The sequence below is a fragment of the Apaloderma vittatum genome, unplaced genomic scaffold (genome assembly GCF_000703405.1).
Source record: "Apaloderma vittatum isolate BGI_N311 unplaced genomic scaffold, ASM70340v1 scaffold14482, whole genome shotgun sequence".
Taxonomy (NCBI): domain Eukaryota; kingdom Metazoa; phylum Chordata; class Aves; order Trogoniformes; family Trogonidae; genus Apaloderma; species Apaloderma vittatum.
In genome coordinates, this window is record NW_009704280.1 from 24,603 (window position 1) to 45,537 (window position 20,935).

The 20,935-nt window shown below is 46.4% G+C and overlaps 1 protein-coding gene across 1 annotated transcript in view; it reads left to right on the plus strand.

The window, feature by feature from the left end:
- Positions 1-20,935, plus strand: part of LOC104270594 (protein TANC2) — a gene marked incomplete at both ends in the record, with an annotated part of 52,098 nt that overhangs the window by 11,917 nt on the left and 19,246 nt on the right. Inside the window, 5 exons of the mRNA XM_009865001.1 lie at positions 1,812-2,093; positions 5,113-5,246; positions 15,999-16,230; positions 18,318-18,484; positions 19,949-20,556. Coding sequence (XP_009863303.1) covers positions 1,812-2,093; positions 5,113-5,246; positions 15,999-16,230; positions 18,318-18,484; positions 19,949-20,556 — 1,423 coding nt within the window. The remainder of the gene's footprint in view (positions 1-1,811; positions 2,094-5,112; positions 5,247-15,998; positions 16,231-18,317; positions 18,485-19,948; positions 20,557-20,935) is intronic.

Below are 20,935 nucleotides of genomic sequence, written 5' to 3' on the forward strand. Positions count from 1 at the left end.
AACCCCACGTGTTGGTGTTTCTGGTGTTGGTGTTTATGGGTGGTAGCACATCTGTAACCTCTTCTCATGGGGATAAATCGTCCCTCTGTCGCAATTCGATAAACTTCTCAGCATGTTTAGTGCAAAGTGTGATGCAGCAGCATTCTCTGCACCCCTGAGAGCAGTCAGGCCAAGAGGTCTGCGGGGGTCACCACGCCCCCACGTCCCCCACCGAGGGCCCGCGGGTGGAGGAATCAGAGTCAGCAGTTGCTGAGTGATGTTTGTGCTTTTTAGGTATCTGAGAGCTTTTAAAACTTCAAATAAACCAAACAGTCTCCACTGGAAGCAGCTCATGTAAATGATGGGAGTGGATTGTGCCAAGAGATAACACAGAGCAAACCCCTGGATTTTTTAACTTAAATCCTTCTGCAGCCCTGCTTGGGGAGCTCTTCTGTGGCCTCCCGGGATTTCTTTTAAAATATCGAGACTTCTAGATTTTGTATGGTTGTTTTCATTTGCGACGGGCCGTATGATCTCAAAACAGATTGAATTCATCTTCTGTGATCCACAGCTCAAATTTTCCACAGCTTATCACCTCTGCTTGTATAACGTGTGTTGAGCATCAAGTATGAGACATGTACTGCAGCTGGAGGGTGTGTGCAGAGCTGCCATCCCAGGTCCAGGTCTGAAAATGTGTCCCACGGAGGTAGCTCCCTCCACCCGTGTCACTTAGCCCCGTCTTGAAGGATTTATGCTCTAAAAATCAAAATTTGCAGATGAAAAGTGCCGTGAGACAAAGCTCCCCCTGAATGAAAATCACTGCTCTCTTTGTGGCCACCTTCTGAAAGATTTTAGGTAAGAAACTTTTTTTTTTGTAAAGTAGGAAGATCCAGCAACTGTTTCTGCTGGTGCAAAGTGCTTCCATCACTTTTTTTTTTTTTTTAATGAATTTATGCATATCATCTCCCAGTTACAGCTCTCATAGGCCGAATGCAGCATGTGATTGATCTTCTTTCTGGGCAGAGTTGTTCCTCAGTTGAGGTGTGCGTGTCCCGGAGAGCTTGTACCGAATGGAAAGAAGGGCAAAAACCCTCTCCCTCCACCCCCAAGTGATCCTGAAAACGTTGCAAGGATGCTTTGGGTTTAGGTGTACAGTTGATTGTAGCATAATGCATTTTAAAAAATGGGAAAAAGTACCACAGTCTGTATCCATGGGTTTGGGCGTTGACATTACACTGGCAGATGTGATCTGCTGGGGGGGAATTTCTTGCGCTCCTGGTTAACTTTGCGTTGCTTGCAGCACTGCTTTGCCTTGGGAAAAGAGAAAACGTTTTCACTGCAATACGGGAAAATCCCATCAACAGTCTGGTTTCATGTACATGCTGCAGAAGAGTTGAAATAATTTGACTTGGGTGGATTTATAACTTGTAAGTGTTAAGGTTGTTTGTGGATGGACCAGGCATTACATATCTATACATCGGGCAGACACACAAGGCTGTGTCCCCGGGTGGCTGCTGGGGGAAGCGTACCCTTCTGCCTGTGGCAGGACCTTTAATTATGGTGGCTTGAAGCAAGAAATTTCATTTCTCCAGCTACGGCCAAGCTCTGAACTACTTCTTCCTGTAAAATTTCTCTGAACTCCTTCGGTGGAAAACGCTATGAATGAGCCCGATACTTTTAACAACAAACCCGTGGGTAGTAAACAAGCTTGTGGTTTTTTCCACCTTTTGCGATGAATAGATTTGAAAGGGAGTTTAAGCAGCCGTTTCCAAACTATCATTTTACTGTTAGCATTGCTGCTTATGTTCTTTCCTCGCGTTTCTTCTCCCTAGTACGCTTTGCACCGTATCGACCTCCCGACATCTCCCTGAAGCCGCTGCTCTTCGAGGTGCCCAGCATCACCACCGAGTCTGTCTTTGTCGGCCGGGACTGGGTGTTCCACGAGATCGACGCGCAGCTGCAGAGTTCCAACGCCAGCGTCAACCGAGGCGTCGTCATCGTTGGGAACATCGGCTTTGGAAAAACCGCCATCATCTCCAGGCTGGTTGCGCTCAGCTGCCACGGCACACGGATGAGACAGATTGCTTCTGACAGCCCGCATGCCTCTCCGAAACGTAAGTGCGGCAGGACGCGGGTTGTCAAAAAGTCAGAGACCTTTTCCATCAGCTTTTATAATGGTGTTTGGCTGAAAAGGTGCCGTTCCTCTGCAAGCCCAAGAGATCAGCTTCAGTTCTGTTGCCAAGCAAAGGAGGCACCTGACAGCAGTATTTTTGCTGCTCCCATTCCAAATCTAGTTTTTGAAGAGCCAGGATAGTTTGTCTCTTATTTCTCTGACTCAGAAACATCACAGATTTTCTAATTGGGAAGGCCATTTTTAATTGCCAGGTTTAATTGTCACTATTATTTGCTGTCTTGAGGAGAGGGATCTGGGGGCTCTGATAGACAAGCGAATGAACATGAGCCAGCCGGGTGCTCAGGTGGCAAAAAAGGCCAACGGCATCCTGGCCTGTATTAAAAAGAGTGTGACCAGCAGGAGTAGGGAGGTTATTGTCCCCCTGTACACAGCACTGGTGAGGCCTCAACTCGAGTGCTGTGTCCAGTTCTGGGCACCTCAGTACAAGAGAGACATTGAGGTACTGGAGCTGGTGCAGAGGAGGGCAACGAAGCTGCTCAAGGGGCTGGATCGCATGAGGACGGTTTGAAGGAGTTGGGTCTGTTTAGTTTGAGGAAGAGGAGGCTGAGGGGAGACCTCATCACTCTCTACAACTACCTGAAAGGACATTGTAGAGAGGCTGGTGCTGGTCTCTTTACTCGGGTAGTTAGTGACCGAACTAGAGGGAATGGCTTCAAGCTTAAACAAGGTAGGTTTAGACTAGACACTAGGAAGAAGTTCTTCACGGAAAGAGTTGTGGCTGCCCAGGGAGGGGGTTGAGTCGCCATCCCTGGATGTGTTTAAGCATCGCTTGGATGTGGTGTTTGATTGATGTGGTCTAGGGGTGAACTTGCGAGTAGGGTTAATGGTTGGAGACGATGATCCCAAGGGTCTTTTCCAACCTGGATGATTCTGTGATTCTGTGATTATTGCAAATCCATGCCGGTGCGTTCTCCTTCCCACATGGTTGGTTTATCTCCGTCTGTCATGGTGTAAATGTTCAGAGTGGGTCACAAACCCTCGTAGGCTCAGCACCCAGGATTGCTCTAGCCCTTCTGCTCTCATCCCATTCACATCACTCCCTGCTGGTGTGTTTGCAGGTGAGGATGACAACGTTTAAACATTATTCAACTCTCAGTAAGTGAATAAGACAGGACTAAAAATAACCAGGTTAGGTACCGAAAGGTATCTGTAAGGATCTAGGTCACTGTATCTCAGTGCAGCTGTAGTTAAATCTGTTTACTGGATTGCAGTACTCTTAGCCGTGGTGAAATATCTGAAATATCACTGAATGCTGGCAGGTTGAATAGTGTCACTTGTCAGAGCTAAAGGAACAATGCATAGTGAAAGGCAGGGCTTGTTTCTGTATTTTAACCATAGCTCTGCAGTGCACCAGCTGTACGTCTCCCCAGTCTGCTTAGAGGGATTGCAGAGATTAAAGGCACTACTGTACTTAACTGTTTCTGGACTGAAAAAGTGGATGTTTCACTTGAGAAGGTGCCCTGCCTCTTCCATGCCCAAAGGATGAGAATCCTCGGTCACACCCAACGTGCCGTTGTTCAGTTCACGCTCTGGTTTGTGCGTGAAGTTGAAAGCTGAGTAATCCCTCGCTATTAGTTACTGGGGTGGAGACTTTCCAAATCAACCAACCCATTCGACTTTGTTTCCTAAGGAGATCACAAGTCCTAGCCTAGTTACAGAAGATAATAATTATTCCGCAAGTTCCTTTGATTATTTTTCTTCGCACGCCAAAGTAATGCTTAGTAAAATCTGTGCTTTTACATGCTTAGTAAAATCTGTGTTTAATATTAAAAGCTAGTCGGGTGACCTGACTGTGCCACAGCCGTTACGCCATCAGAGTTAGGAAATGCCATGAGTACAGCCTCATACTCCACATCTTGGAAAAATAATGCAGGTGAAGGTGGTGTTGCGTGCTCAAAATGAAGAGTGTGCATCACTGCTAATCGACTCAGGGCTTAATTGTGTAGGCAGTAGTCATCCTCCGTTGTTGTTTGCCATTAAATGGGTCATTGTTTGCATTATGATTTCAAGTCAAGCTCAAGGATGCATTGCAGCAACCCATTCAGGAAAATCCTCTGCTAATACAGACTGCGCTTGAAAACTGCTGCCTTTAAAGTGTTCCTGAAATGAAGAAATTGGTAATTAGACATCATCAAATACTGCGTGGCTTAGTGTCGCTCAGAAATACTTCGTGTGAGGACCTGTGAGTGAAAATCAGTGGTTTGGAAATGATAACCAGGTGAATGGACAGTTGTTGCAGTCCACCTGCAAAGCCAATTTCTGCTTTGCCAGGCCAAAGAAACAGCTAAAGCACAGTAGAAAGCAGTTAAACTTGACAGAGATGGTTCCAGTACAGTATAATTCATTATTTGCTTGCAAGCCTCTTCCAGATCCTGGTGCTACTCCTGCTTCTCTCCCTCTGATTACATTAATGGGCTTCAGATGGATAGGTTAGCTGTGGCTCTCCATTTATTTATGGTATAAAATAGGCACATAATTCAGAAAAATTGGTTGTCTCCACTGAAGAAAGACTCGGAATCGAATTAACCGGCGGTTGTTCATAACGAGGGAAGATCTGTTGGCAGAACAGCAGAGCAGGAGGGCACTGAGCTGACCCGTACCAAACTTGCAGACAGAGCGCACCTTCCAGGATGCACGGTTCACTCCGTTGTGATTATTTTTAAAGTCGATGAAATTACAGTGGAGAAGATGTATTAAGACTAGTTCAGTGCTTTATCTTAGTGGTACTCCTCAGAAGTGCTGCTTCCCAAAGAAGTTTCTTGGGGAGCCTCCGGATGACGTCGCAGCCTCTTCCTGCCTGAAATCCAAACTAGAATATTTATGGAGAATATTTTAACTGCCGTGCACGCCCTGCTAGGAAATAGCACCTGCCTAGTCTGTCGTAACGGCACCCTTCGTGCTTTTCCCGTGGTAATTCCGAACCTTTTTCCCCACGACAGATGCGGATGCAAACCGGGAGCTGCCCCTGACACAGCCGCCGTCCGCTCACTCCTCCATCACCAGCGGGAGCTGCCCGGGGACCCCCGAGATGCGCCGGCGCCAGGAGGAGGCCATGCGGAGACTCGCCTCACAGGTGCGGGCACTGTGCTCTTGGGGTGGGTTTTTGGCCCTTTGGGAACGTGACGGTTTTGTGTGAAAGGTCTCTTGTCGCTGGCGTGCTGGAAAACGCGTGCGTTTGAATGCTTACTGGGAGAGTCTAGAGAAAAAACTTCTGGAACAGATTTTATTTATTTATTTCTGCAAAATTAACATTGAAGGCATCAAAAACACTCTCCTTCTGCTCTGAGAGTTTATCTTTCCCAGCCGTCATACTTCATCCTTACAAATGGTAGGATGTAGTTAGCAGAATAATTGTGATTTTTCTTCAACAGCGAACACAAAACTGCCAAGTGTTCAGCTGATGTTTCGTTGTGAAAAGAGCAGGTATGGTACGGTGGGGAAAGGTGCAGATCGCGAGCATTAGCGCTGTGTGAGCTCGGGCATTTTTTGGAAAAGGCTGCAGAACAGATCGTAGCCTTTGGAGCGATCCACACATTGTTGGCTGTTACGGCAAGAGCGGATTCTGTGTGACACTATCACTCACTGTAGGTGAGATTTGCAGCTTGGATTTTATTGTATTACTGAGATTTAGCCCTACTTCTGTGGTGGTGGGAAGGTGCCATGATGCTGCTTGGAAATCCGAGGAGTTCGCTCCTCCTACACCTTTTGAGAGGGTGCGAGCGGTTCGTGCTTCCCTGTTGCCTACTCCTGCTTCGGAGAGGAAAATGACAAAAAAGTCTTTGTTCTGTATTCTTACCAGGATGTTTGTTTGTGCCACATACTGTCCCATCCTATCTGCATTTCTGCTACACCCACATGGCAAGGCAGAGAGCATGCGATATCTGTGTAAATAAATATTAAGACTTCTCCTCTTCCACGTGGAGTTCTTGAAAGGAATGCAATGGCCAGGTCTGGTTTTGTTCAGGACACGTTAGTCATCGTATTCTTCGCCAATCTAACTAGTTACAGGCTAGCAGAAAAGCCAGTAAAGTGTGCTGTCTCTCCTTAAAATACCTCATCTGTCTTGACTTTCTTCCCCTGAGTGCTTAAGTGATCCTGCTGGATCCGTAATTGGTAGATGGACTCAGTTCTAGCTTTGGTTTCCTCCTGGAGAGGGATATGACTCTCCCGAACCGCGTGTCGCATCCACTGCAGAGACCAGGCACTGAAGCTTTTTTGCATCTCTGATCGCTGGAGAAAAGAGCGAGAAACAGTCTTTATAGCCAAAAATAAAGTAAAAATAGGTTGGTTTACCTTGGCGCAGACTCCTAGGGAAGGATTTTAAAGCCCTGCTCATCCCCTCGCCAAAATGTTCTTTTTGCAAAACAAATCCTGTCTTTTGCTGTCAGAACATAACAAACGAGTTGGGAAAGCTGCACTAGCTCTTGTGCTAGCAGCGGGATTACAGACGCTGAGGATGTTTGCTAATCTCCCAGTAAATCTCGACTACTGTAAATGCGGGCAGATTCCAGAAATAGCTGTCACCGGCTTCCAGACATTAGGCCTTCACGAAAAGCTCCGTGCCAAGGCTGATGAGTTGACCTTAGAGTACTTGGAACTGTTTCTTCTCGGCAAATAGCTGACACAGCACATGGAACTTCTGAAGAGCTTCGTAGTGTTTAGCAAACAGTTCCTGGGATGAGTCAGAGCGGCAGCGGCACGGCTTGATTCAGCATTCGGAGACCTTGGGTCTCTTCCCAGCTTTGCCATTGGCCTTCTCGGGATCCTTGGAGACCAGCCTCTCCTCTGCCTGCCTCCGTTTCCCTGCCTATTAAAAGCAAAGCGATCCGTGCTGCTAGTGGTCCTCCGATACCCGGTGCAGAGGGAATTCGTACCGCGGTGTCACTTGGTTTTCTCAGTTTGGAAGAGTGGTTGTCTTCCACGTAGTGCTGCAGCGTGTGCCTGCATGAAACGATGAAATAAAGCACGCGCTTAAATTCCGATCCACAGCTTCATTTCCTACCACAAAGGGAAAATTTTCTGCAAGTATAGGAGTTTTCAGTGTGGGTTGTTTGTTTTTATTCTTGAACTCCGTGCTCCTGCTGATGATTCTTTCTCATAATCAACCATTCTGGTTTGATTGCATCAGAGCCTTTTCCAGAAGCGCTGCAAACAGTAAGTTTGATGGATTATCAAGCCTCAGGAAGGGAAATAAAGGCAAATAAAATGGTTTAGGATGCTTGTCAAATTGATAGCTGGAAGTCGTGTGCCTAGTGCACTCTTAGTAACCTCCGGAGTAGTACAGCTCAGCATCGCCGCTGATGAATACTCGCTGTCAGCAGCAGATAAATTGATTTGCTTAGAAAGAGCCATGCCGTATGTCCCCCTGGATAAAACAAACACTGACTAGTCCACCCCAGCTGTGGGTTTTGAAGTCTCTGAGTGACACTGAGAGAAAAAGGATTACTGACCTGGCAACAGAATGGAAAATCCATTAAAATAACAGCGTTGAGCTCTTTGTTCTGTGTGCGATCGCCTCATTCAGCAACTCGATCACACACATCTGACTTGCCTTTGAGAGATCGTGAGAATTTGTTGTTCATTAGAGGCTTTGAAGATGCTGGGCTCTGTTAAAACAGAGCAGATACGCTGGATGTCGTGGTAGACAATAGTAAAAATAGTTGGTTAAAATAATTTAGCTGCCTGATTTAAATGTCTGATGCCACATTCTCCAACAGCGCTTAGGGACAGCTTAGGAAAACCCTTCACATGGATGAGCTAAAGGCTCTCCAAAGTCTAATCTTAAAAAAAAAAGAAGGGGAGGAAAAAAAAGTGGCATGTCCTTCAGTGCAAGAGGAAGGGAGGGAAAGGCAGCATGTTCCTGTATCAGTAGCTGTGGAATAAGAATAAAATCAAATGCTAATGGCTTACTGGAAACAGATTTTGTTGAGCTGGCTGAAGAAGAAAGAGACAAGGAAGCGGTGGAAAGACTGACTGATAAGTTAGTCTGGTTGGAAAAGTATTTCTTGGACAAGTGCGTTTTTCAGAGTTGCATAAAGGCTGGAGTCGGAATCGAAGTAGGGGAGAAAGTGTCATAGGAAAGCAGATTAGTAACACTCTGACAGGCTCCGGCAGTGGTTGGCGCAAGCTCCAGAATGCCAGTGGGAAGCACGTCGCCCCTCTCACCCACTCCGTTCCCTCTCAAAATGTCATTTACCCCAAAACTCAGACGTTGCGTGTTCATGATGACAGAAATGAAAGGTGAACAGTTGCTTTCCCTCCTCTGGATTATTCAAGCTTGTACTTTTCTGCCTGGTTTTCATGCAGTAAATTCTTGGGGGCAAGGGTTGCTTTTAGCTCTTATTGTCAAAGATGAGTAAATCATTAATTTTAGAATTAAGTAACTGCAGACTGCTTAGGAGGAGCTCCATTCGCTTTTGCCTTGCTAGAGAAGAGTGTTATTTTGTTGTATTCTTAGGGAGTAGTTTGAAGTAGTCCGTGATTTCTAGGTAATGGAGAAACAAAATCCTTAGAAATGAGGCAGTTTAGAAAAACGGTGTCAGGTGTGATTTTTGTCATTGAAAAATGTGCCGGGAAAACTGCGTCCGACTGGCTTTGGAGTTACCAGAAGTTCTCCTCACCTAGGAGGAGAAAAACACCAAAACCAGGGCAAAATTCCCTTCCTCCCAGACCCTGGTTGACTGCTGTTGAGATTTCTCCCATCTCAGTCCCTCCCTTTGGTCACAAAAGGAGTCCGTTGCCATACAAGTCTACCAGTCGTGGTAGGGAGGGTCAGATGCTTTTTAGGGTTTGCAGTAGTTTCTCCTGAAAGAAAACAAGGAGCTTAAAATTGAGATTGTGCTCTTGAGTTTGTCATTTCTCTTCCAAACAGCCTGCCTTACTCAGATTTCAGAGGTGGAAGCAGGGTGGTTCTGCCTTCAGAGATAAGTGGAGGAAATAGCTGACCAGGAGCATCACCCCAATCTGCTCTGCCTGTCCTTTTCCAGCTCCTGGTCGTAATTTTGGCTATGTCAGAGGAGGATATTTTTAAAAGGTAAAGCTCAAAGTCTTGCCATCACACCAGGGTCGTGTTCAAAGCTGTGGTTGGCATCATGTTATTTAGACAGGGATAAACATGCCGGGAAACTCGAGCCATCTAAAGGTAAATGCCTTGCTTTCCACTTCCTTGCGAGGAAAATATTAATTGCATGAGAACGTTAATAGCTTTTTAGGAGCGGTGACTGTGAATCACTTGCCTGATTTTAAAGGTAACGTTAATCCTCTTGCTGGGAACTGAGCTGGCCCAATCCCCATTTTTCCCTTTCACTCAGGGGCTTCTCCAGCCTCTGCGGAGGAGCTCAGGCAGCGGCTGCTGCTGCACCATCCACCGGCCGGGGTGCCCTCACCACGTGTGTCAGACCTCAGCTCTCGGCAGTGCAGTCAGGGAAGTGTCTCCGCAGCTTTTCCTCCGTCCCCTCCGTCTCGGTAGGGGTTTGCACCACAGCACGGAGTAGAGAGACTTGCGGGGAAGGAGGACACGAGCCGTTCTCTTGCCAGATCTGGCATGAATAAAACGACTCACATTGCAACACCCCTCTTGACACTTGCAAATAAAACATAAGCATTTCTGGCAAAACTGCTTGGTTAGTCTTTTGTTTTAATATATATGCATGTATTATGGAAATAAGTTTGCAGGAAAATGAATTTATTTCCAGTCTGCCCTCCAACAACGAGCAGGCTGCCAGTTCTTCTGCAGTGCCAACAAGTCAGGCAAGACTTGGCTCCTTCGCCATGAGAGATGTGCACCAGCTCCCCTGGTGAGTTGGCCACGTAGAGCTGAGGACATAGCTTTGTGTAACTGTAAACCCATCTACTGCTGTTGAGTGCTTGTAAACATATTGGCTGATATCACAGAATGACTGGAAGGTGAGACTGGGAGGGAAAAAAAAAAAGGTTGTGAATAGGAACAGTTTTTAAACCTCGGATCCCATAAAAAGGCAGCAGTCCACACCTCTTCCTTGTTGCGCCTTGCTTTTTCTGTCTTTTTACTGTTTGATCTTTTATCCAGTAAAATGCTTCTTGACTTTGCTTCCTCTGGCCAGGGAGGTGAGTGACCATCACTAAGTCACCACGTGGGTGTCCTGGCAGTGCTGCCTTTCTGTCACCAAACGCTGCGAGGCAGTGTGTGCCTTAGAGAATCATTCAGGTTGGAAAAGACCCTTGAGATCATCGAGTCCAAACGTTAACTTGGGCTGATGCATCTCAGCTGCAGCCTGACCTTAGAATCATGGCATCATTGAGGTTGGAAAAGACCCTTAAGATCACCAAGTCCAAGAGTTAACCTCGCACTGCCAAGTCCACCACTAAACAGGGTCCCTAAGCGCCATGTCTGCATGTCACTGGGGATGGTGACTCCACCGTGCTTGTCCAGAGCCAGTCCCTCACCTCAGAGACACGAAATGAGAGGTGTTCCCTGCAACCCCAGCCTGGGCTGAAAACTCCTGCCCCGCAGATACGTGCCCTAAGTGACCTTTACCTTTCAGCAAGGGACACGAGTGCCGCTCAGAGGTGCAGTAGCCCAAGGTGAGATTAGTTCAGCTCGAAGGAAGAAGCCTAATCCATGTTCCCTCTGGTTAGGGTCACCTTCCCCGTTTTCCCCAGAGGTTTTATCATTTATTCACAGCGGATTTTTAATGGCTTGGCCACGCGGTTCTGAACAACCCGTCGAACGACTATTGTTCGTTGGGTTTCTGGATGCTTGTGGTCACAGCACTTAAACAAATGGACCTGAAAGGCAGCTCTGCCGCACTAATGGCTTGTACCCGGCGTAGAGCAGCTGGTGGAGGAGCCACGTGTCCGTCACATTAGTGCACTTGGCCAGTGCCGAGCACGGCTGGTAGATTCACCGGCTCTTCTCCCCATCCTCCAAGCCAATAAGCCGAAGCGGTGTTATCGTTGCTGGAGGCCTAGAAGAAGAAAGGGAGCGCTCCTACCTTACGTAGAGGTGGAGGGATCGTTACCTCTGAGCCTTGATGCCCTGCGACACTAATGAGTTTCAGAGGGCATTTGCTGGTGGAGCCATCTGTGTCAAAGTAATGAACATTCCCAATAAACTGGGTCAGCACGTACAGGCGCGGTCATGTGCGATGGATAAAATAACGGCGGTGCTGGTTTCCATTTACAGCATCGCAGCCGGCGTTACGCCTGGCCAGCGGCATTTTGGCAGGTGAACACATTACCCTGAGTGTATTCAAAGCTATTTTGTACGGGTCAAAAAAAAAAGATAAATCTTATTAGGTGCAGAAATGCAGTTGAAATATGATGTTGAAGCCCTGGAAGAGCGCTGGAGGGACTGGGATGTTGCTGGGAGTCCAGGGGTCGGTGAGGTTGGTCCTTGTCCTGGGGGGGGTTGGCACAATGGGCTCCTGGCATGAGACACTTATGGAAGGAAGCCGAGACAAATCGCAGCAGAGACGTGATGTCAAAGGAAACACTTCTTAAATGGAGGATGTTCTTGTTCACAAATGGTGCCAGAGAACTGCTTAAAATTGACCTGTCCTATTAAGTAAAAATAACTTATTTCCCTCGAGCCATCTTAGCCCCTCTTTCTCCCTTGATGTTCACACTGTCCTGCCAGCCTTTCTCCTATTACCGTTATCTCCTGACATGTGATTTTCTCTCCTTTCTCTCTCTTTGCTTTTCCCCCTTTCACAGTTCGGTCTCTTCTCTCCCTCTGTACTTTATAGCTCACACATAATTTCTTTTGTCCCTCATTTTTTTCCACTCTTTGTGCCTCTCCTGCTGCGTTCATGTGGCTCTTCCCCTCCCCTTGCACTGATGTTTTTCTTTCTCTCTGGAAGAGCTGTTTTGCTTCTAGCACGCATGTGTCTTCCTTCTCTGGGAAACTTGTGCCAGGGTCTCACCACCCTCGTGGTGAAGAACTTCTTCCTAATGTCCAATCTGAACCAATCCATCTCTAGCTTTAATCCATTCCCTCTAGCCCTACCACTACCCAACATCCTAAAAAGCCCCTCCCCAGCTTTCTTGTACACCCCCTTAAGATACTGGAAGACCACAGCAGCATTTACCTGTAGATCTTGGTGAAGCCCTGGCACAGGCTGCCCAGGGCAGTGGTGGAGTCCCCATCCCTGGAGGTGTTCAAAAAACATGTAGATGTGGGTCTTGGGGACATGGTTTAGTGGTCACGGTGGTGTTGGGTTGACGGTTGGACTTGATGATCTTAGACGTCTTTTCCAACCTCAGTGATTCTGTGAAGAGACTCTCGAAGACCTGCTGAATTTAACACGTAAAGAGAATGTGAACCATGTCTTTCATAATTCTACTTCAGCAGTTAAGGTGAAGTTTACGTCACTTCTGAGTAAATGAGATTTTTGGTGCTTCTCAGCCCCAGTTGAGGAGAGAATGGAGGTCATGGCCTGTTGGAGGCTCTGCCTTCACCGCGTCTGGTGTTCCTCAAGCCTTGTAACACCTAATGTTTGAAAAAACTGGCTACCAAAAAGCTCATGCTGAGTGTACTTCTTTGGTGTGTAGCCAGCTAGACTCTCTGAATCGTCTTAGGAGAGGAGGTAATCACTGGAAGTAAAATATGCCTCGCACAGGTGTGAATTATTTTGAAGCTCCCTTTCAGGCAAGGAAGGAAATGACACAAGTTTGTAACTTCTGGCATTTGATATTTAATATAAACAACGTAATGCCTTGGTTTCTCAGCATGGACTCATTGAAACTGCTTTCTCAGCCCTCGTAAAAATGACGTAACAGCTATTTTGAACAGTTCTCTTGATCAAGGTGTTGCTTTTCCCGTCCTTTGTTGCAATCCCCTTCTCTTGCGTTCGGGTTGCTTATAGACGTTGCGTACTTAATGTTTGCAATCCAGTGATTTAAATTTCATTAAACTTCAGAGCAAGGAATTTTTCAGCTTCCAACTTGGTAAGTGTCATTTAACAAACCTGATAGCTGAAGTAAAGACTTAAAAGTTTTGCAAGTCCAATTTAGTGTTTATAATGTTTAGTACTGTGTGAAGGCAAAGTTCAAATTGAAACTATGATTAGAAGAATTACGCCTTAAATTGTGTGAGACAAAAATAAATGTTTACCAGCCACAGCATGCGGGCATGCCCATACCTCTGAAAGAGCGTGCTGTTCCCTGGTGATTTCATTTATTCTAACACAGTTTCTAGATAAAATTAAATGTTTAATTCAAGGATTTTGTTTAGGATGAGAAATGGTTGGAACTTTTTCAAGCAGCTTTTTAAAGTAAAGTAGTTCAGTCTCTGGAAAAATTAAGCTTTTATTGAGAGCAGACTTTTTCAATGACAAGTTCATTTCTGGGTTATACAAGATCTTTTTTCTTTTTTTTTTCCCTTGGAACAAAAGGAGGAGAGACTAAATACCCCCTAGAATCACCACTAGCAAACAGAGTGCTCATTTCAGATGCAGAGGAAGGGCTGGACCTGGTCTCCCATATCTTAGAAGACAATCCTGAGCAGTAGAGATGATAATTCATCCCTCTCACTGGATTCTCCAGCAATTAATAAAGTATATAAAGTGAAATAGTTGGAAAGAGACTTTCCCCAGAGCATTAGTGACCAGATATTAAAGGTGTTCATCTAGTATGGGGGAGGAAGAACAATCCTGGAACCTTGTTGGGGGTTGAGCCCCGTCAACACCAACCCGTTGATCGTCCTCAAGTCTCTTCCCCTTGCTTCTCCCATGAACCCCGGTCTCATTCCCAAGGGTGGAACAGGGAAACACTCTGAAGTTTTGAGAAGTTTTAGAGGATGAGGAAACTGTTTCCCACCCAACTCTGGTTGTGCGAATGAGGAGCCTGATTCCTAGCAGCTCTGGCTTTTTGACAGTCTCTCTGTGATTTGAAGATGGAGAAAATGTCACAGAGAATAAAACACATCAAGATGGAATTTTGGCGCTGTTGCCTTTCTGAGAACGTCATCGTGCCTTTCCTTTGGCTGCCTTTCCAAAAATCTTCATTGCTCACTGGTTTAGCCTTCGCATCAGCCTGTTAAATGCTGCGTTGATCCTACTGTTGCAGGCTCAGTCAGCATATCAGCCACGCCAGCATGAGGATCAGGAACGTGTGTGAAGGGGCTTCAGTTAATTGAGTTGTAGCTCTGTGTGTGTCCCAATATCCAGCAGGGACCGTTCCTTCCCTCGTGGTACTCGTGTGTCCCCTTTTCCATGACATGGCTCTTTAGATTCCTGGAAGAAGTTAATTAGCTCTCGGTAAAAAGGAGACTTTATTTTTGTGTCCTCACACCTATTATGTAGGAACTAAGAGCTCTGCGTACAGTGGTTTGGTTTCTGTTACTGGGAACCTGATATCAAGGGACAGCTGCTTAAGAACTTTATACTGTGAAATCCACAAGTTATAATCCCCAAATAAATAGGATTGTTGAAAAGAAATCACTACCTTTATTATTACTCTAGCCGATGCTGTTCTCTAAGGGAATACATTCTGTTTTAAATGGCTGGCAAGAAGAATTCTGTTAGGAGTTTGGAGGCATCCATTAAAGCTTAAGCACACGTATTAAGGCTTGGTGCTTGAAATAACAACCCAGCTCTGTCATCACGGTGTGCACCACACCTCATTTTGACTGTGAAAGGCCATTATTGCGTTATAGCCATTACTAATTTCATCTATTCCAATGTAAATTTTAAAAGCCGGTGCTGAGCCAGCAGTGCGTGAGGACCCCCAGCCGGTCGGTTTTGAGTGTTGGGACCACCCTTCACAGGGACTGGACCCACCACCCTGTCCTGAGCAGCCACGACTCTCTGGCGTGCGTGATGTCCTCCGTTCTCTTCTCCTTTCCAAGTTTAGAAACGCGCTTTCTTTTGCAGTATTTGTATTCTGTGCTACAGTGCTCCAGGGCATTGGTGGTTTTTGGTACAAAACTGATCCCACCTGCCTTGCCAGGATATTTTTGGATGTTACGGGTGACATTTGAAAAGAAAACCCAGCGAGTGGGAGCTGGGGAAGAGCTTTGTGACCTGGCAGAGGCTTGTTCCAAATGGGCAAGAGAGCCTGAGAAGCCGGGTGCTGGACAAGCAGGGAGAGATTTTTGTGAGGCTTTTTTTTCCTATTGCAAAAGAAAACGGGGAAGTTGGCGGATTGGACTGAGAAGATACGGTTGTTTTTCTGCTAATTTTAGTAAGTGGGCAGAATTTAGTGGGTTCTAGCGGAGTTTGAAGAGCTGGGAAAATCAGGTGACCTGGGAAAAGAGGAAGTTGAGGGTTTTGTTATTTAAATTGAATTGATTTTCTGAATGAACAGCAGCATCACAGTGGATGAGTAACGTGTAGTTAACCCGACATTCCCCCCCATTCACAGGGATCTGTTATTTGCAGATGCTACCTTGCTGTAAGGTACTCAGCCTGCACTCTGTCTGCATCTGCAGGGCTTAGCTTTTGAAAACAGCAAATAAAAAATAAGTTCTAGAGAACAATCACAAGTTATTACTGACGCCAAGTCCTTAACCAGAGCTCGGAGCACAATCCTATCACTCCCCACTTCAGGTCTGTCACTTACTGTCACTGTCCGTCCCCGTCAGCAGCTACAACTTAATTTCATTTATTCCTCAAGTGGCAGGTCCAGTCATTTTTCAGGCTCGGTGCCTGTTTTTACCGATTGATGCGTCTGGATTCTTGTCACAGGTAGTTAACGCTCGCTCCTCTTAAAGACTTCACCCGCCAGAACGCATCAAACTCAGCCGATGAAAAACGCTGCTTTGACCGACTTGCCCGGCTGGTGGCTGATGAAGATGCGTTTGTGTTGAGTTTTGTTTTGGTTTTTGTTCTTTTTTGCCCCCTGCCAGGTCGTCGCTTATCACTACTGCCAAGCTGACAACGCCTACACCTGCCTGGTGCCCGAGTTCGTGCACAACGTGGCCGCCCTGCTCTGCCGCTCGCCGCAGTTCGTCGCCTACCGGGAGCAGCTGCTGCGGGAGCCCCACCTGCAGAGCATGCTGAGCCTGAGGTCCTGCGTGCAGGACCCCATGGCCTCCTTCCGCAGGGGGGTCCTGGAGCCCTTGGAGAACCTCCACAAAGGTAGCGTAACGGCACTCCCCACCACCCCTGTTAGTTTTGTTACGCCGCTTAGTTGCATCCGGGTGTTTAAACTCAAGGCCACACCTTGAGTATCGTGTCCAGGTTTTGGCACCTCAAAGCAAGAAAGATCTCGAGGTGTTGGAGCCACTGCAGAGGAGGACAACAAAGCTGGTGAAGGGCCTGGAGAAAATGTCCTACGCAGAGCCCAAATCCAGCCTCACGGTTCTGAAGGTGAAAACAAAACCCAATTTCCATGCACAGCTCTGCTTATGGTACCATGTTCCGATTTATTTGTTGAGAGGGTGAATGTTTTTTCCCTTTCCCTGCCATTATTTAGTGGGATTTTGAGAATTTGAAGCTTTGACCAAAGAGCCGATACTGTAAAAGTCTATGGATACCCTGCGCAAAGCTTCTGGGGGAACTGGTAACAAGCCTTATCCTGGTTAAATATTTCAGAGATTTTTCTAATGCAACATCAGTTTTGTCTCCTTTTCTTTCATCCCTCTGCTAGATATAACTGATGTGTTGTGACAATCGCTAAATTTAAGATCTTTGCTCGTTGCCATGAAAACTGGCAGAGCGTTGCAGAGTTCAGGGCTCTGTTGTCCTGCAAAGCGGCGGTTATGAAAACGACGTGCTGCAAGCCGGCTGCAAAAGTACTTCAGCTGATTTCCCATTGCCACCCTACATACGATGGCGGAGGAGCCACCATGAAATAAAAGCCCCGTTGTTCAAATGAGCTTCCAAGCGCAGGGTCCATCAGCATCTGCCTGGTTCCACCAGGCACAAAGCACATGTAGAGCCAGCACAGCTCCACAGCAGTTGATTTTCCTGGCAGGGAGAAATGTCACCGTAGGAGTAGCGTGGCTACTCCTTGCTACCAATGCTCCTGGCCAAAAAAAAATTAAATAAAAAAACAGCAACAAAAATACATTTAGAAGCTGCTGCTCGAAAGGAAAACAATTTCTGGTTACTACAGTAACTCCTTGGGAGGTATTCCAGCTCTTGAATTCAGAGCATGTTGGAGGATGCTTATTTTTCTTGCCAAGCAGGTTGACCCCCATCTGGTCCTAAATTCTGTGGAGTGGCAAAATTTTATATGAAAGCTTTTTTTTCCTCTTGGGCTCTGCACTCCAGTGGAGCCAATGATGAGAACTCTGCTGTCTTTCAGCCTTGCCCATGGAGAGTGCTGGCAAGCTGCTGTTTTGTAACAAAATGAACAGTGTCTGGAAATTGGGTTTAAAACATATAACATTTAAGACTGTGTAAATGCATCAGCAGGTCTTTTACAAGGTGCTGTTGAAGCGCTAATGCTACTGGGACAAAATCATTGCACAGCCTCTAACAGTGAACATCATGGAGAAAGTTAGATTTATGTTTCACCAATATAATTTTCTCTTTTAAATTTTCAGGGCATCTAAATAGGAGAACAAAGTTCTGATTCTTCCCCTACTCCCTGCTTTCTTCTTTCTGCCTCAGGCTGTATGAGAAACATGAGATGGGGGTATAAAACTCAGGCACTATATTCACTCCAAGAGTTCAGAGAGTCATAAAGTAGTTGCTAGTGCACTCGAGAAGTTGACTGAAAAAGGTTCTGTGGTAATCAGTCCTCGCTCTGAAGTGCTGGTGCCAAAATTGGAAGGATCTAGAGGTGTCAGGGAGGTGAATTTCCTGGTGAATCTTCATTTAGCAGCTGCAAAACTTAAGGCAGGCTGACATCAGGGTGAGAGGATAGAGAACCACTGATAACGTGTTCGTTAAAACCACAAAGATGCTGATTCACATCACATAACATTGGACTTCGGCACAGGTAATTTTAAAAAAGATGAGCCGTTTTATCTGTGCGATAGCATAGTTGTGTTTTGTCGCAAATAAAATACCCATTTTATAAGAATTCGAGCTGTGTATGCGTGACCCTACCTCTGGGTGTATGTGCAATCAATGTATCCTAAGAGAGATGCTGCTGCTGCATCTTTTTTCTTCTCTAGCAATGTCTGATGGTGCTTTAAGACACTGTAGTGACTTTGCAGTCCATTATAGTCACATATCTAGCCTTTTAAATAAATGCTTTATTTTCTTTCTCTCAGAGAGGAAGATCCCCGATGAAGATTTTATTATATTAATTGATGGTTTAAACGAGGCTGAATTTCACAAGCCGGATTATGGAGACACCATAGTATCATTTCTGAGCAAGATGATTGGAAAATTCCCTACCTGGCTGAAGCTGGTAGTGACAGTCAGGACAAGTCTCCAGGTAGGTGCACACAAAGAATTGGGATGAGCCATGGCACTGTCATGACAGACTTTGATAAAGACCTTAGTGGATCTCTAGATTTGCTCAAGACTCTTTATTTCAGGTTACCCTTCAGGCTTTTTTTGTGCTTGCATTTACATTCATGTCCCCAGACGCGCTTTACAGCTTTGGATCTAATCCAGCATCGCTTATTCATGTCAATAAATGTTCACCAGCGGATAATTCAGATCACTGGAGTGGGACAGCTCACGTGCCAGTGGGCTGTTTGCTCACCCACACTTGCTCAGCTCAGAGAAGACTGTCTTGAGCAGGTGCTGAAGCTCTGAGCTGAACGTTGTTTGGGTTATTCGGAAGCGGTTTTATTTTAGTTTGCAGCTGGGCAGGTTTTTACCTTCAGCCTGTCCTTAGGTACTCACCATCACTTGGCTCTAGGACTGAGCTGACCTGAGTTTGTTGGCTCAACTGCTCGTCTGACTGGAGCAAGCTGGGAAGCAAACCCAATGACCCAGTTAGGGCAGCTCTGCTCCTCCCACTGTTCCACAGCAGAGCTGGTTGGTTTGCAGCATCGCTTGTGGGAACCTTCCCACTGAGCGTCGGAGCCAGGAGCCCGAAGGAGACGGACGTCAGAGGGACGGGCTGCGCGTCTGGGAGCCAGCTCTGAGCTGCTCTTCAGCTCGCCCAGCGTGTCTGCAGCTCTGGGTTTCTCTTTTTTTTGTTATTGGCCATTTTTTTCCTTAGCACAGAGCTGTGGAGTTCATCTGTACCGAGCTCCATTAAGCAGTTTCCCTGAGATTTGCTCATATTTACCGAGATCCACAGGTTGATTTACTGTGGTCCTGGTGGCAGGGAGCTGAGGGCTGGTTCCAGCTGCTCCCCGAGGCACCGGGAGAGCACAGGCTGCATCTGCTCTCGGTGCTGCGCTCCTTTGTGCTCGGCAGCAGAGTAGATTAAACACAACTTGGAAGAAATCTTTTTGTAATTGTAGGTAAATTGCATCCCTATGACTTGAATTCCTCATTTAATCAGGGCTTTTGCAGCCCTGTGGTTTTCACCGCGAGGGTTAGCTCTGCGCTGTGCTCACTTTCTTCGTTTTATTGGAGAGTTGATGGCTCCTCCTGCATCAGCCTTGTCCAGCTCCCTTGCATCTTTTCTCCTTTCTTCGCAGTGACTGAGAGTCCTCGACACAAAAATTCCTTTGGAAGGGGACTCAGCCCTTTCCGTGGATGAGGTGTTAGGAACAGTGTCCTTCATTTTTATTTGAGTCGTGTTTCGCGCACAACTTACTTGTTTATAGATGAGAAGGTGAAGTCCTGAGGGCACAAACTGCCAGCTTCTGTGCTCGCCCTGGTGGAAGAGGTCTGAAAGGAGTCCCAAAGGTGCTATTGTATATTAATTAAGTTTACTTAATGAGTAATAAACACTGCCAGCTTCAGTATCCCTTTTTTTTCCTTTCTTTTTTTGTAGGAAATAATTAAGCTGTTGCCCTTCCACAGAATATTTTTGGATAGACTGGAAGAGAACGAAGCCATAGACCAGGACCTGCAGGCATACATCCTTCATCGGATACACAGCAGCTCGGAGATCCAGAACAACATCTCGCTGAATGGCAAAATGGACAACACTACGTTTGGCAAACTCAGTTCTCACCTCAAGACCTTGAGCCAAGGCTCTTACCTGTACCTTAAACTCACTTTTGATCTCATAGAGAAAGGATACCTAGTACTAAAAAGCTCCAGCTACAAAGTAGTCCCAGTGTCTCTGTCAGAAGTTTACCTGTTGCAGTGCAATATGAAGTTCCCAACGCAGTCTTCCTTTGATCGGGTTATGCCTCTCTTGAATGTGGCAGTGGCATCTCTGCATCCATTAACAGACGAACATATTTTTCAGGCCATTAATGCAGGTAACATTGAGGGCACTTTGGAGTGGGATGACTTTCAGCAGAGGATGGAGAACCTTTCTATGTTTCTTATCAAACGTAGAGATATGACGCGAATGTTTGTTCATCCATCTTTCCGAGAATGGCTTATTTGGAGAGAAGAAGGTGAAAAGACCAAGTTTCTCTGTGATCCAAGGTAAGCAAACGCTCTGAGAAATCAGAGCCTACAAATGTGTTTATCTCGGACTATTACCTGCATCATTTCGTTTTATAAGGTTGCGCGTGGATGCGTCTTACCTGGCTCCGGTCTGTCTGTGCTGTAGATCTCTCTGCCCCAGATCTTTATGTTGTTCATGGAAAAAGAAATAAGCATCCCCTGGGCAAGCAACCGAGCTGGCAAAGCTCGTAGTCTTCTTCCGAATGAGCTGAGCTGCTCTTCAGAAGGCCCCAGGCTGAGCAGCTCCCACAAAGGCGTCACCAGGGGCGTCTGCATTTTGGCAGATTGCTCCTGCTACCTCCACCTGGAGAGGGGGAATCATCCTGCCCCTCCCCAAAGGTACCAAAACCACGTGGAG